At 47.7% G+C, this 15,208-nt stretch overlaps 1 protein-coding gene across 1 annotated transcript in view; it reads right to left on the bottom strand.

Moving 5' to 3' along the window:
* Positions 1–4,135: 4,135 nt before the first annotated feature.
* C2CD3 (C2 calcium dependent domain containing 3) overlaps positions 4,136–15,208 on the bottom strand; it is a 142,218-nt gene continuing 131,145 nt past the window's right edge. The window contains exon 33 of the mRNA XM_003780906.3: positions 4,136–4,894. Within this exon, the coding sequence (XP_003780954.1) occupies positions 4,754–4,894 (141 nt within the window). The 3' untranslated portion in view covers positions 4,136–4,753. The remainder of the gene's footprint in view (positions 4,895–15,208) is intronic.

The raw sequence follows: 15,208 nt of genomic DNA, 5'->3' as shown, positions 1-15,208 counted from the left end.
CTCACACCTGTAATCCTAGCACTCTGGGAGGCTGAGGCAGGTGGATTGCTTGAACTCATGAGTTCAAGACCAGCCCAACCAAGAATGAGATCCTGTCTCTAAAAATAGACTGGTGTTGTGGCAGGTGCCTGTAGTCCCAGCTACTTGCGAGGGTGAGGCAAGAGAATTGCTTGAGCCCAGGAGTTTGAGGTTGCTGTGAGCTGTGATGCCACAACACTCTACCAAGGGTGACAAAGTGTCAAAAAAAAAAGTCAAGTGGTTTTTAGTATATTCAGAATTGTGCAACCATCACTAATCTATTTCACATTTTCATCAATCCTTGTCCCCCAAACTCCATACATATTACTATCCGCCCTGACTCAGGCAACCAGTAATCTATCTTCAGCCTCTCTGGATTGGCCTATTCTGGACATTTCATATAAATAGAATCATACAGTATATGCCCTTTTTTTTTGAGATAAGTGTCTTACTTTGTCACCCTTGGTAGAGTCCCATGGCATCATACCTCACAGCAACCTCAAACTCTTGGGCTCAAACAATCCTCTTGCCTTAGCCTCCTGAGTAGCTGGGACTATAGGTACCTGCCACAATGCCCAGCTAGTTTTTCTTTTTTTCCTTTTTTTTTTTTTTTTAATTGAGACAGTCTCACTTTTGTCGGCCTCTGTAGAGTACTGTGATGTCATAGCTCACAGCAACGTCAAACTCTTGGGCTCAAGTGATTGTTTTGTCTCAGCCTCTCTAGTAGCTGGGACTATAGGCACCCACCACAATGCCCGGCTACTTTTCTGTTTGTTTAGCAGGCCCAGGTGGGGTTTGAACCCACCAGCCCTGGTGCATGTGGCCAACGCCCCAACCATTGAGCTATGGACACCAAAGCTAGTTTTTTTTTGAGATGTGGTCTCGCTCTTGCTCAGGCTGGTCTCCAACTCCTGAGCTCAGTCAATCCATCTCCCTCGGCCTCCCAGAGTGCTGGGATTATAGGCTTGAGCCACTGTGCCCAGCCTAGTACGTGCTCTTTTGTAACTGGCTTCTTTTACTGGCATAACAGTGCTTTCAGAGTACATCCATGTTGTGGTGGGTGGCTGTACTTCATTCCCTTTTATTGCTGAGGACCCTAAAATTTTACTGCTTATTTTTACAGAGGAGAAAACCAAGTCTCAGGGAGGCAATGGCTTAACTGGGTCATATGGCTGGTATGTGGCAGGGCCTGACCTCCGGCTTCTAAACTGTATCACAGGTTAGGTCTGTCTGCTGTGATTACTTTTCCCTCTGACATGATACTCAGAGGCTTCAGCATGAACACTGCTGGGGGAGGGTGGCGAGGATCTCCTGCAGTAGCAACTGTAGGCTCTATCTATAGGCACTGAGAGAAAGGGCTGGGCATGGCCTTGGGACCTAAGTGGAGGGGACAGAAGAGAGGGGAGGAGGAAGGGAGGAGAGAGGAGGGAATGAAGGGAGGTATGCAAAGCGAGTTAACAGGGTAGGGTAGAGGAGGAGTAGGCAGAAGCCATTTCTGGACTTGGGCACACAGCCACAGATGGTCACAGGGCAGGTGGTCTGAGCAGAGGCTCAAGTGTAAAGTTTTGGTTGTACCTGTCCCCTTTCTTGGACCAGGCCCAGTTCTTACGGTCAGCAGAATAGGCAGTTATGTTAGAAGGGAGTGGCTGCTGGGGTTGCTGAGATAAGGAAGGCTCAGGAAGTAGGTTCCAGCTCCACCTGGCAATACTAGACTGGAGGTGGTGGGGTGAATTGCAGGGGGCCTATGGAAAGGGATTAAGAGTAGGAACCCAAATAAGAGGGCAGCAGGTTCTGAAGAAACCCATTGGGAGGGAGAGGTGAGCTTACTTTGGCTTAAGTATTCAATCTTTTTTCCCCTCTGCCGCACATTGGAAGAATAAGTTGTCTTGGATCACATGTTAAATACAAAAACACTAATGAAAGCTACTTTTCATGACCGCCAACACCACAGATAAACAAAGTCCTCACAAAATTGGCATATGTACTCAGCACCCATATCTCAGTGGTTAGGGTGCCGGCCACATACACCAGGGCTGGTGGGTTTGAACCTGGCCTGGGCCTGCCAAATAACAATGACAACAATAACAACAACAACAAAAATAGCTGGGCATTGTGGTAGGCACCTGTAGTCCCAGCTACTTAGGAGGCTGAGGCAAAAGAATTGCTTAAGCCCAAAAGTTTAAGGTTGCTGTGAGCTATAATGCCATAGCACTCTACTGAGGGTGACATAGTGAGACTCCTTCTCAAAAAAAAAAAAAGAAAGAAAAGAGAGAAAATCAGCATGCAGCCTGTGGGGAGCCACAGAGGTTGGACACCCTGCCTAGAGGCTTCTTGAGGGCAGGGCCAGGTCTGTCTGCTTTGGTTCCCAGTCTTGAGTCCAGCCCACCTAGAAGTTCAAAGGTTGGCTGCTGTGGGCTGGGATGCAACCAGCCTCTGGTGGTCAGAAACATCTACATTCAGATGGAGGTAGTGCTCAAAGGGAAGTGGGGGAGACACTGGCTAATTCTGGTGGTGGGAACAAACATCTACCTCATCTCCATCTTGTATACCTCAGCAAGCCGTCCACCTCAGAGCTGGCACTGGGAAATACATCCAACTTCTAGGGACAAGATTATGGTAAGTAACATGCTCTCTGGAAGTAGGGGTAGTGGATGTCAGATCCTCAGAGTCCCTCTGTCACGAGGCCTCTCTGAGCAGGGTAGAACAAGCCCATGTCCTCCTGCAGGATATCCTAACTTGACTCTGATCAGCTTATTTACAGGAACAGGAGGAAGATTTGAAAGGAACATTCTTCACCCCAGGCTTTACCCCCCCGACCTGGACCTGACTGTCCCTCTGTCAGTTCCGTGCCCCAAGGGAGGTGGATCGCTGGGCTTTGAAACCTGTGCACTGGTGACCTGAGAGGGAAACTTGGCAGGGAGGACAGGCTCTGTGGTGTTGGGGAGGGGTGGACCACAGGCTGAAGCTTAGTGGGCAAGATAAACAGAAGGGGGAAAGGCTCGTCTGACGGCAATGAGGAGGGCAGCTGCTCCCTCCTAGGGTTCCTTCATCACTCTGTACCCTCTGAGGCCCAGTGTACTCTGCCTGTCCCAGTTATTGGTGCACAGGCCCTGTGGGGGATTCTGAGGGGCTTATTCCAGGAGATTCCTCCACTTTGCTGGGTATCACTGTAACCTACACTAACCTGATCACTAACCCCACACTTTAGAGTGTGGGTGGGGCTGACATTTCCTAAACTCCCACTGCGTGCCAAGTGTAAGCGAAGCACTTTCACAAATGTCATCTCATTTGATCTTCATCACAACACTATGAAGCTGGGATTATTATCTGTATTACGGGTGAGGCCAGGGCTCAGACAGAGCCAGGCCAGTCTCTTCTCTATCTTCTGTTGCACATGGCTCAGAGTACCCTCCTGACTCTGCAACTGCCCACGGTCTGGCCAACTCCTTGGGGTCACACTGTCTCTTCTAGGAAGCCTGCCCTGACTGCGCTATCCCACATGGGCTTTCCCCACTTACATGGCACTTCCTGATGGTACCTTGTTTTGATCACTGAGTGCTCAAAACATGTCTGGGGATGTCTCGTGTGGTAATTCACTTCATAACCACATAACCCCCCAGAGGTAAAACACTAAACTTCGGGAGCTGTTTTGAGGACTCAAGTGACATGTGCTTGTGGGTGAACAGCAGGGCCCTCCACATTAGTTCCCTTCTACCCCATATCACCCAGTAACACTGCATACTCTATACATTTGTAGATGCCCCTTTCTCATTCCCTCACAAGGCCTTGTCTGTGGCAGCTGCTGTAGTGCTTGTGGTCTGACAGTCTAAGCTGGAGTATCCATCCCAGAGATAAGGGGGATTCTGAGGGGCTTATTCCAGGAGATTCCTCCACTTTGCTGGGTATCACTGTAACTTGGACTAACCTGATCTTTGGAGGAGCTCAAGTCTCATGGTGACCCTGGTTCGCTGTTCCAGACAAGCTTCTCTAGGAGACTGTATGGTTGTCAAGCTTTCTTACTGGCAGTTAAAAGCACAAGTGAATTCCTAGCACCCCTGTTTCAGTGGCCAATCCAGGAAACACTGTGCACAGAATGCAAATAGCAATATGGCTTTATTCAAACATGGGCAGGAAATGACCTTTAGAACTGGGTAAAAACAATAAGTTAAAAGCATGGTTTAGAATTACAATCAGGGTAAAAGTTGGAAGGAGGCGATTTCTTCATTCCTTCCTATTAATTTGATACAGCATAATAATTTATATCTATAAAATATCCTATTTCCATGACAATAAACTGCAGGTGGCTCTAGGATTTCCTCAGCTATGTGCACAATCTACATAGTCCCCCACCCCAAGCTTTAAGGCAAAAATGGTCCATCATATACTGGCGGGGGGCGGGGGGGTAGACTCATGTCAGAAGTCAGCTGAGTTAAGGATACTAGAGCAGTTTCTCCATTCTAAGTTGCCTGCTTGGGTCCCTTAGTCAAAAGATGGATGGGCCACTTTGGCGCTGGAATCCATTTTGTTTCTAGCCTTTGCTAGAAGAAAGAAGCAGAAGTCCTGGCAGGTGGACCCTAGGCTGGTTTGGGATGCTCCTCTAGTCTGGACTGGCAAGGCTTCTCAGGGCGGCCATAGACTAGGCTGGTGCAGGGAGCCAGCCCTGGTGCTTCCTATAAGCTGTACAAGGCTGAGGGAAGAGGTGTAGGTTGTGCTTCCTTTAGTTCCTCAGGCTGCATTAGTCTTTCTGGGAGTACCGGGAAGAAAATATCCGTGCGATCCTGCGAGATTCTTCCTCAGGCAGGTTGGGAGGGAGCGAATTAGGTCTGGGACGACAAGGTCTTCGGGAGAGGGTTCCCCTGGTGGCTCCACTCTTGTCCTGGAGAGGAAGAAGTCAGCTAGGTGAGCACTGAAGATATGACATCACCAATAGATGACTTTGGTTCCTCTCATCTTTTGGTCATTTGGTTACTATTTATGTAGAGCTGACTGGTTAACAAAGCATGCTATCTACCTTATCTTGTTTACCCTTAACCACGTAAGCTGTGTAGATCCTTCTCCCCATGCTGTGGATGAAGAAACCACAATTCATATGGAATAAACACAAAGTCCCACAGCTCCAAGCAGCAGAGCTGGGATATGAACCCTAACCCTAACTTTTTCTTGTGCCTTTGGAGAAGGAGGGGGCTGTCACCTCCAGGACAGATTTGAAACTTCTTATTTTCTCTGAATTGTTACTGTCCCATGTGTGACCTTAGGAATATATCCAACTCCTGGGAGAAGATGTCAGTGAATAATGTACTCTCTGTTTGGCCCTTTGGAGTTTTTGGAACTGCCAGGTGACATGAAGCACATACACATTGCCCTGATACCAAACATCTCTCTTTCTTGGGCTGACAGGGTACCATTAAATCTATCTTTAAGGTGATTGACTTTGCGTCATGGCATCATGGTCCTCTGGGCTCTCTAACTTTGTCATTTGCTCATTCAACCTTTTTTCTTTCCTTTCCTCTTACTCTGTGTCAAGGTACCTTCACTAATGGAGCTTAAAGCTGTACAGGAAGGCAGCTGGTTGAGAGCAAAGCCCTGGGGAAGAGGTGGAGGACTGGTAGGGGAGGAAGTGGTTCTAAAAGGAGTTTGGATTATCTACCACAGGCAAACCTGGCTGACTTTGCAGCATGTAGCCTGTCTTGTAGATAAATATCTCTTCCCTGTCCTCAAATCTTAGGAGCCGAGATGATCACAAGCTGACAGAGTACTGACAGCATGCTGTCCTACATCCTGGGCACTGAGAATCAGCTTGGGGGGGACCCTAGAGATTAGGACCTCCCTGCCCCTTGCAATTCTGCTAATGAGAGAGACCTGGTTACTTTCTGGGATCAGCAACATCTTCTTTGACCTTTAAATATCTGTAAGAGGGACACAGAAATTAACAGAACTTTGTTATTGACCTTTAGAGCTCAAAGCTTTGGGAGACAGAGAGATCTACACAAAGAAGTATAATAGCAGTCAGAATGAGATGGGGGGGAGTGGGAGTCAGGTATTCTTGCTCTACTGTTTGGGTGTCACTTTCCCACCCACAAAAAGGTGAGGTGGATGGGTAATCTTGAGGGTCCCTGCCAATCTAGAATTCTAAATTCCAGGGCAATGTATACCACCTGACCCAAGCAAGCTCTCAGCACTGTCAGCCCACAGGGAGGCTTACCTGGGCTGCACAGTAGAGACCAGATGGTAACATTTCCCTGTCTTTTTGGTGGCCTATGTTATAAGGGAAGAAAACCTACTTTTTGCTGGTGTTTGTAGCTCTTCCTTCCAAAATATGGGAAGCACTTGCACCCCCATAAAGCCTCAGGCCAATGGGCTAACCTGTGCCTGTTGTCTCCCCCTCCTAGCTGAGTGATCTTGTGTAGGACACGAACTGGATTAGAGGCTGTGTCCCTGGCTGGGCCAGGTCCAAGATAGGAGCTTGGTAGCTGCTATACCAGTGTGAGCAGGACCAGGCCAGAGGATTAAATTGGGTAGGGAGGAAATGCTTGCAGCAACCTTTTCATTCATTCATTCATTCATTCTAGGACAAGTGGTTGATGGCCTACCATGCGCCAGGCCTCTAGTTAGGGCAAACCCTCTCAGAGTCTCTATAGAACTTTAAACTTTTGTATGCCTTTCTCTATTCCCAAGATCCAAGATGATGGTTTTTTGAATGATTTGGGATTTAGAGGTGATACATGTCCCATTCCAGTATCCTGTCTTTACCATAGATGGATTTTCTGGGTCATCAGATGTATCTTCTTTTTTGTTTGGCAGGGTCTAGGGCTGGGTTTGAACCCGCCACCTCTGGCATATGGGGCCAGCACCCTACTCCTTTGAGCCTCAGGCACTGCCACAGATGTATCTTCTTTTTAATTTCTTTCTCTGTTATGGTGAGAGGGGACTATGGAGATGTTTTTAAGTCAGATAGGAAAACAGGCCTATAAGCATAGTCCTCTGTCTCAAATCCTAAAATCAGGCCTTCATTTCCACACCTTCTAAAAGAGAAGCATTTTTAAGCTTTAGAGAGACTTACCTGGGTCCTGCTCTCTCCTCAGTTCATGAACTGACTGTAAAAAGACCTCTGTGGGTGATTCATCAAACCTTTCAGGAGCCTAAGATCTATTCTACCTGATCAACTCTTTAGACAATACACAGATTTGGTTTTTGTTTCCATAGGGTTTCTCAGCTATACTTGATCTTAGCCAAAAGGCTGAGAAGCAAGTAGGCTTCTCAACTAGAAGGGGGACAGACACTGACCTACCCAACAACACAGAGATGATGCTTAGAGCTTGGGAACACTGAGAAAGGAACAGATAGTAACAGTTAGGAAAGTCTGGGGAGGCTTCACACAGAGGTGGGATCTGAGAAGGGCAAAGTTTGAACAGAGCTGGGTGGAGGGGTGAGATCATCCATTAGAGGGAATAGCATGAGTACAGGCTGATACCTGCTAGCTGGGCCCATTATCTACCCTGGAGCTGGATTGAATGTGGCTGGTTCTGCCAACCTTCTAGCACCCACACATGGACCCAGTGACCTAGGAAGCCTTATCTGCATGGCCCAAGCCCAGGGACCAAGACAAGATGGGATGGCTCTGTGTGAAGGACAAGGCTGGGGGTAGAAGGACAGAGAACACACACTAAGCAGCATTTGGCTTTCATTGACCTTGAAAGGGTTTTAAAAACATCTTGATTAGGAGTAAAGATTCTTTGTTAGGATTACTACCCTAAAATACACAACTCTTGAGGGGCCATCCAAGGTGAAATTTCCCAGAGCAGTGAAGCTTGAGGGCTTAAGAAATTATCAGCCTATCAAGTGCTTTGGAGGAACTATCCACCCTTGGGGGAGGCAGGAGGAGCCCACACAGAAGCAGGATTGTCAAAGGTACCTTGCAGTCTAGACAGCGGGTGACACCGGATGAAATCCCTGGAAGAGTACCTTGACGATGAAAGACTCAAGGTGGAGTGTGAAGTTAAGATTAGAGAGGTCTTGCCTTGTAGAGACTTAACTTGAGCAAAGGTACGAAGAAGGAATATCTTTTTCTCTTTTTTTGAGACAGAGTCTTGCTCTGTTGTCTGGGCTAGAGTGCCAGGGTAGCACTCAGCCTAGCTCACAGCAACCTCAAACTCCTGGGCACAAGTCCTTGCCTCCTGCCTCAGTGTCCTGAAGAGCTGGGACTACAGGTGCCCATCAAAACATCTGGCTAATTTTTCTATTTTTATTAGAGATGTTGTCTCAGTCTTGCTCAGCATGGTCTCAAACTCCTGAGCTCAAGCGATCCTCCTCCCTCAGCTTCCCAGAGTGCTAGGATCATAGGTGTGAGCCACTGTGCCTGGACTGAAAAAGGAATTTTTTTGCTGGAAAAATATTAAGAATAGGCCAAATGGCTTGGCACCTGTAGCTCAAGTGGCTAAGGTACCAGCTACATACACCAGAGCTGGTGGGTTTGAATCCAGCCTGGGCCTGCCAAACAACAATGACAACTACAACCAAAAACCAGCTGGGAGTTGTGGTGGACGCCTGTAGTCCCAGTTGCTTGTGAGGCTGAGGTAAGAGAATCGCTTAAGGTCAGGAGTTGGAGGTTGCTGTGAGCTGTGATGCCAAGGGCAACAGCTTGAGGCTCTGTCTCAAAAACAAACAAAAACAACCAAAAGAATGGGCCCAGTTAAACTGCAGGTATAGAGAGTAGCAGAAGACAGATTTAGAAAGAGAGGCTGACCATCTTCACTGCTGAGTGAAGTTTCAGAATGTCTGGGGGAATTTGACCTGATCTGTAAGGACCTTCCCAGTGAACAGGGATGGAGTGTTTGACCATGTCCTGGCTTTCCTGTGGTCTGGGTGTTAAGCATAGTATCAGGCCAGAGGCTCCCTTAGGATGCCTCATTAAATCTTCCCCCATCCATGTCTTTTCTGGGCTCCTGTACATCCATAAACATGACAGCATGACAGGTCTCTTTGGTAACAGATGTGTCTTAAAGGAGCCTTTAATAACAAAGATAGGACTCTGCTGGGGAGAAAATAGAGCATGTGGAAGGAGGAAGAAGTGGTGGTAGAAAGAAAAAGTGCGCTTCCTGGGCAAGCAGCTAACCCTCCAGAGGGAGTTGCTTCTATTCCTAGCTCTACCACTTCTTAGCCAAGTGGCTTTAGGCAAGCCACTCTCTCTGGGCCTTGGTTTCCTGGCTTGAAACAGGGCATAGGACAAGCAGGTAATAGAGGAGGAGGTGTTCTATAGACCACGGACTTATCCCAGTCCTTGGCTCCCTCTTTGGCCAGGTCCCTGTGATATGGCCTCTTCTCCAAAAGCTCTCTCAGGAGGGTCTCACCCTCTTCTTTAGTCTCATATATGATCTGATCCCAGCCACTGTGTTCTGGGTTCTTTTCTATGCCAGCTCCTACATGGATCTCTCTGTATAGGCCATGCTTCCATGGAGTGGTGGTGCAGGGGCCCCTCCCTACTCCACTTTGAGGTGGAGTGGAAGGGACATGAGTTTATGTCCCAGTCCAACTGTCCCTCTCACTCAAGACCAGGACACTTTCTTTCTCTGCATCTCTCTGGGTCTTAGCTTCACTGCCAAGTGGAGGTAAGAACTTCCGTTTGGTCTTCTTACCTTACCCAGGTCTACTGTGAAGTTGAAATAAAATTCAAATATGACCAAGGCTCTGTGTAGGTACAACATCTTGAAAAAAAGAACGGCTGACAGCAGTTGCATACCCCAGAGCAAAATGAAGCTTTGCTCTCCTCAGAGTCCACTCTGGGAAGGGTGTTAAGCTTCTGAGTTGACCTGGGATACAGCGCTTCTGTAAAGCCTGCCCAGTACCAGGTCAGGCCAACTCTTCCCACTTCATTGCCCTCCCCACTTTTCCTCCCATGCCTTGGATAAGGCCTAAAGTTTTGTTCTTTCCCAGAGATGTTCCCTTAAGTGACATAAACACTGACTCAGAAGCTGAAAGCTAAAAGTAAACAGCCTCCTGGTTCTGGCTGGCTAGGTGGACTTGCCAACAGATTGCAGCTTCAGGCACCGAGTGAAGGCTCAATATCACTGCCTTGCTTAACTTTCACCCCCTTGGCTGGCTGCCTTCCCCTGCGGTGGCTCCCCGACTCTGGCTGTACTAGGACTTCCTTGGTGCTCAAGAGAGCAGCAAACTCAGCAGCCACAGCTAGGAGTTGGGGGAAGTGAGGACAAAACACTTAGGCCATAGCCCTAGTCCTGACAGACAAATCCTAAATAGGACTCACTCAGCCCAGCTGCAGCACAGCTGGTCTCCTGCTCTAAGAATCCCCTCTGTTCCCACGTTGGAGCTCGGGCCATGCAGTTCTTACTACTAAATGCTGCCTCCATGCCTTGTCCCTACCCCATGCCACCTGACCCTCCCTCCAAGAAGCCTTCGCTGACAGGGCCAGTCCACAGGGCCTATAGTCACTTCCTTACCCCAGTTTTTAGTCTGTACAATGAAGGGCCCTGACAAGACTCCTGAACCTTTTGAACCCTGGTTCTGCCAGGAAGAGGACTCAGAAGTCGAGATTCTTGAGAGGGAAAGGTTAAAGTTATACTCTTGCAAGCGCCCTGGGCCCTTTCTTGAGGTATCTGCCAACTTGCAGCCTGGGGCAGAGTAGGCACCAGTCAATTCTGGCCGCTTTCCCTGACTTCTGTACACACTTGGCTATGCTGCTCATCTAAAAGCTCTGTGTGGCCTTTATCAGAAACCCTTTTGGGCCACCACCACAACCTGAGAAGAGAGAACCTTGGGATCAGAAGTTTCTTGAGGCCTCTTGCTGATCTGATCTGGAGACGGTTTCTCTATCAGGACTGGGGTGATGCCCCTGGTATTGTGTAAGAGAAACCAGGGGGTAGAAAAATTCTTTGGGCTCTGGAGAGAAAAGTAGCAGCCCCGAAGTCTTAAGACTCATAGATGGACAGGTCATAGACTTCGGAGGCCAGGGCTCTATTACCTTGCCTGGAGGATGTGTGTTGTCCTGGGCCTCTAATTCAGGGTCTGGACTGAGCACATAGAATGGCTACAGCCTTGAGAACTGCTTTGCATACTTCTCAGACTGTCCTCTCGGGCCTAACTTCCCAGTACCCAGCTCCTGGCTCTAAGCCTTTGAGCATGTCCCTGTCCCTTAGCATTTCTTTCATTCCAGCATTCCCTTCCCCTTCTACACACACCAAAACATAACAAGTGATGTCAGAAACACTCTGGTCTGGCAGAGTAGAGGTGAGAACCTAGGGTGGGAGGGGTTGGGAAATTTGTGCCTGGCCTTTCCTTCTACTTTTGCCTCCTACTCTCACTCCTCATGAATAGCAGGATCTGGCCTCATGCCTGAGGCTAATCCAGGGGCTCATTCATGACGTGGGCAGAGCATAGGCTTGATGCAGGAAGGCATAGAATAAGACATAGCTCAGCTCACAGGCAGGGGAGAAAGGTCAAGGCTCAGATCTCAGATGACAGGCTGCTTCTTGGTCTTCACCTCTGATTCTTATCCTATCCTGTTTCAGTCTAGGCCCATCTCTTCCCATTTTTGACTAACTCTTTAGCACATACTGTTTATGTCTCCTGGTTTTTACCTTCTGTTTGCTTCTCTGAGGTTTCTTCTTTTTTTTTTTTTTTTTTTTTTTTTTTTTTTGAGACAGAGCCTCAAGCTATCCCCCGGGGTAGAGTGCCATGGCATCACAGCTCACAGCAACCTCCAACTCCTGGGCTCAAGCGAGTCTCCTGCCTCTGCCTCCCAAGTAGCTGGGACCACAGGCGCCCGCCACAACGCCCGGCTATTTTTTGGTTGCAGCCGTCATTGTTGTTTGGCGGGTCCGGGCTGGGGATTCGAACCCGCCACCTTAGGTGTACGTGGCTGGCGCCTTAGCCTTTGAGCCATAGGCGCCGAGCCGGTTTCTTCTTTTTAAATCCAGCCTACTAAGCCTTTCCTCCATCTTTGTTGAATTCTACTCAAGCCATCCCATATGGCTTTGTTTTCCTTTCCCTATTCTCTTTGCCTTGTTTTATTAATATATAAATGCTAATACAAACAAATGTCACTTGAGGAAGTGAGTGGTTTTGAGGCCAGTACCTCCCAACAAATTATGAGCTCCTTGAAGGCAGGATCCATAGCAACAGGTCTAGCTCTTAAAGCATGACAGCCAGTTGGCAGAAGTTGGCTGGCTCTTTGGGGAACCGAGGGAAGGGGGCATAGCTATTTTCTCCTGCACCTAGCTCAGGACCATGGCTTTGCACATTAGCTGAAAGATGTAAATTTCAAGCCTAAAATCAAAACTACCTTTCTACTCCTTGGCCTACCTGTCCTCAGGGCCTATGTTGGCTCTCCCCTATTCATCAGTGGAAAGTTATTGGAGGTTCTGAGTAGAGAAGTCACATGATTTAATATCTTGAGGGAGTAACAGGATGCTACATGGGGAATGGGTTGTAAGGGGTAAGGGCAGAAGCACAGAGACAAGTTAGGAGGCTCCTGCAATAATCCAGGCAAGAGATGATGATCATTTAGATTTTGATATATTTTAAAGGTAAGCTGCCAGAATTTTCTAGGCAATTACAAACAGGAACTGGGGAGGATTCTAAGAGTTTGGGCCTGAACAACTAAACTGGAGCTTACCTGGACGTATGGGTAAATGAGATGGGAAAGATTGAGGGAGGAAAAGATTTAGGAATAAAATCTGGAGAAAGAGATCAACTGTGTCACATGCCAATGAGAGATCAAATAAACTGGGCAGTGAGATCTGTTGACTGGCTTAGGAATATGAACATTTTCTGGCATTTTGAAAACCTTAATGAGTGCATCCCCCAGTGGTAGGTTAAATTGGGGGTGAAAGTCTGATTAGAGTGGGAGATCACATTAGCTATAGTATGGAGAATGGACATGGTGGGAAAATGTGAATCTTGGTGAGACTAGTTAGAAATAGTCATGGCGTAGATGCCTGGGGCCTAGACAAGAGAATCATAAGAAGTGAGTGGGTTTAAAAGCCCATTTAATTGGTAGAATTAACTGGCCCTGGCAATAGACTGGCAATGGGTGGTGGGGGATAAAGAAGTAAGAGGAATAAGCAATCACAACCAGACTTCTGGCAGGAGTAAATACAGGGATGATGGGAGAAATGCAGGTGTTGGGGGTTATACAGAGGAGGGTGGCAAGCTCAAGTTTTGGACACAGTGAATGATTTGTGACACATCAGTGACAAGATGTCTAGGGTGCAGCTGAATCCCTCTGGATCTGCAGCATGAGAAAGTAGACTACACTGACAATAAGGATTTAAGAGTTATCAAACTGTAAACATTATTTGAAGTCACCAGAGTAGATGAGATTTTCCTAAGAGAGAAAACCTACGTAAGTGGAAGACAGTCTGAAGAAACACATAAACATACTACTGCTGTTCTTACTGCCTACCTCGCACCTCCCTGTGTTAGGGAAGTGGATAAAACTAAATGCCACAGCTAATCTAACAGAATCAGAAATAACTTTTAACAAAACCAGAAAGATGGCCCAGTAAAGACTTACTTCATTGGCTCAATGCCTGTAGCTCAGTGGTTAAGGTGCTGGCCACATACATATATAAGGCCTGGTGGGTTCAAACCCAACCCAGGCCTGCTAAACAACAACGACAAAAACAACAACAACAACAACAACAAAAAATAGCCAGGCCTTGTGGCAGGTGCCTGTAGACCCAGCACTTGGGAGGCTGAGGTAAGAGAATGGCTTAAGCCCAAGAGTTTGAGGTTACCAGTGCTACATAGTGGGACTGTCTCAAAAAAAAAAAAAAAAGTTACTTCATTGAAAGAGGGAAGAGAAAGGAGAATCAGAGAACTCGACTGATTAAGGAATTTGAAACTATGCAGCAGTGCTGCTAAAGCAGCCATGTTTTCTCCCCCCTTTCTTTCTTGGAGAGGTGATGGTCAAAAGACAAGGCAGTCATAGGCTGGGAGAGCTAAGGGCTGGCCCTATGCCTAATCTGCGCAGTGCTTAGTATTCTACAGTATAACCATCCCATGAGGACTGATAACACCACCTGACAGATAAGGAAGTAGACCCAGAAAGGTGTGAAGACCTGACTCATGTTACACAGGGACCTGATTCCATTATATAGTGGGGAGAGGGAGGAGAAAAACTTGTTTCATGAATTTTTGCAATGGAGACTGGGAGGATCGTTGGCTTAGGTGCGTCATTTTAATGTAGAATGAAAGATTTGGCCTTCCCTTTGATCTTGTGGGAAAACCAGAGCAACAGATCCAGAAATAATAAGCCCTCTCCTATTTCAGAGATGGGTTGTTTGCTCTGGCCCTGAAGCAGGTCAGCCTCAGTATAGCAGTCCCAGGGCACTGTTGAGAAGAGTCAGTAGCCTCTTAAAGTGTTCCGCTTCAGCTGTCAGGGCCAAGGCAGGCCCTAAGAAGAGGCAGAACAGAGGGAATCTTCAAATGGGGGTACAGGACAGGTCTCCTGTCCTCCCCTTCCTACTTAAGAGTTGCTGATTGTACCTAAAGTATACTGAGAAAATGGAAGCTTCCATCAAATGGGAAACCCTACCACCAAATCAATCTTATCTGCTTTAGCATCCACCTTCTTCTCGGCCTTCCTTCATGCTACAGGACGAGTTTTCTTTTTCCTCTCAAAAGGCCAATACTTCCACATGTGCTCTGGATCTCATACCCTTTCTGACCCAAGGACTGTTCTTTTTTTCCCCTCTTCTTCTCCTGCATCTTTCCCTTCTCCCTTTCTCTATGGGATCACTGCATCAACACATAGAAAACTGCATGTGGCCTTTCCATATTAAAAGAAAAGAACCGGGCTTGGCTCCTATAGCTCAGCAACTAGGGGGCCAGCCACATACACTGGAGCTGGCAGGTTCGAATCCAGTCCGGGCCTGCCAAACAATGACAATTACAACCAAAAAATAGGCGGGTTTTGTGGCAGGCACCTGTAGTCCCAGCTACTTGGGAGGCTGAGGCAAGAGAATCACCTGGGTCCGGGGTTGGAGGTTGCTGTGAGCCATGAAAACACAGTACTCTACAGAAGGTGACATAGTGAGACTCTGCCTCAAGATAAAAAAAGAAAGAAAGAAAAAAAGGGCTCGGCGCCTATAGCTCAACCGGCTAAGGCGCCAGCCACGTACACCTAAGGTGGCGGGTTCGAATCCCCAGCCCGGACCCGCCAAACAACAATGAC

Source organism: Otolemur garnettii, unplaced genomic scaffold (genome assembly GCF_000181295.1).
Source record: "Otolemur garnettii isolate 467f Iridium unplaced genomic scaffold, OtoGar3 scaffold00001, whole genome shotgun sequence".
NCBI classification, from domain to species: domain Eukaryota; kingdom Metazoa; phylum Chordata; class Mammalia; order Primates; family Galagidae; genus Otolemur; species Otolemur garnettii.
Note: the sequence above shows the minus strand (reverse complement) of the source record. Positions and strands in the feature narration are given on the sequence as shown.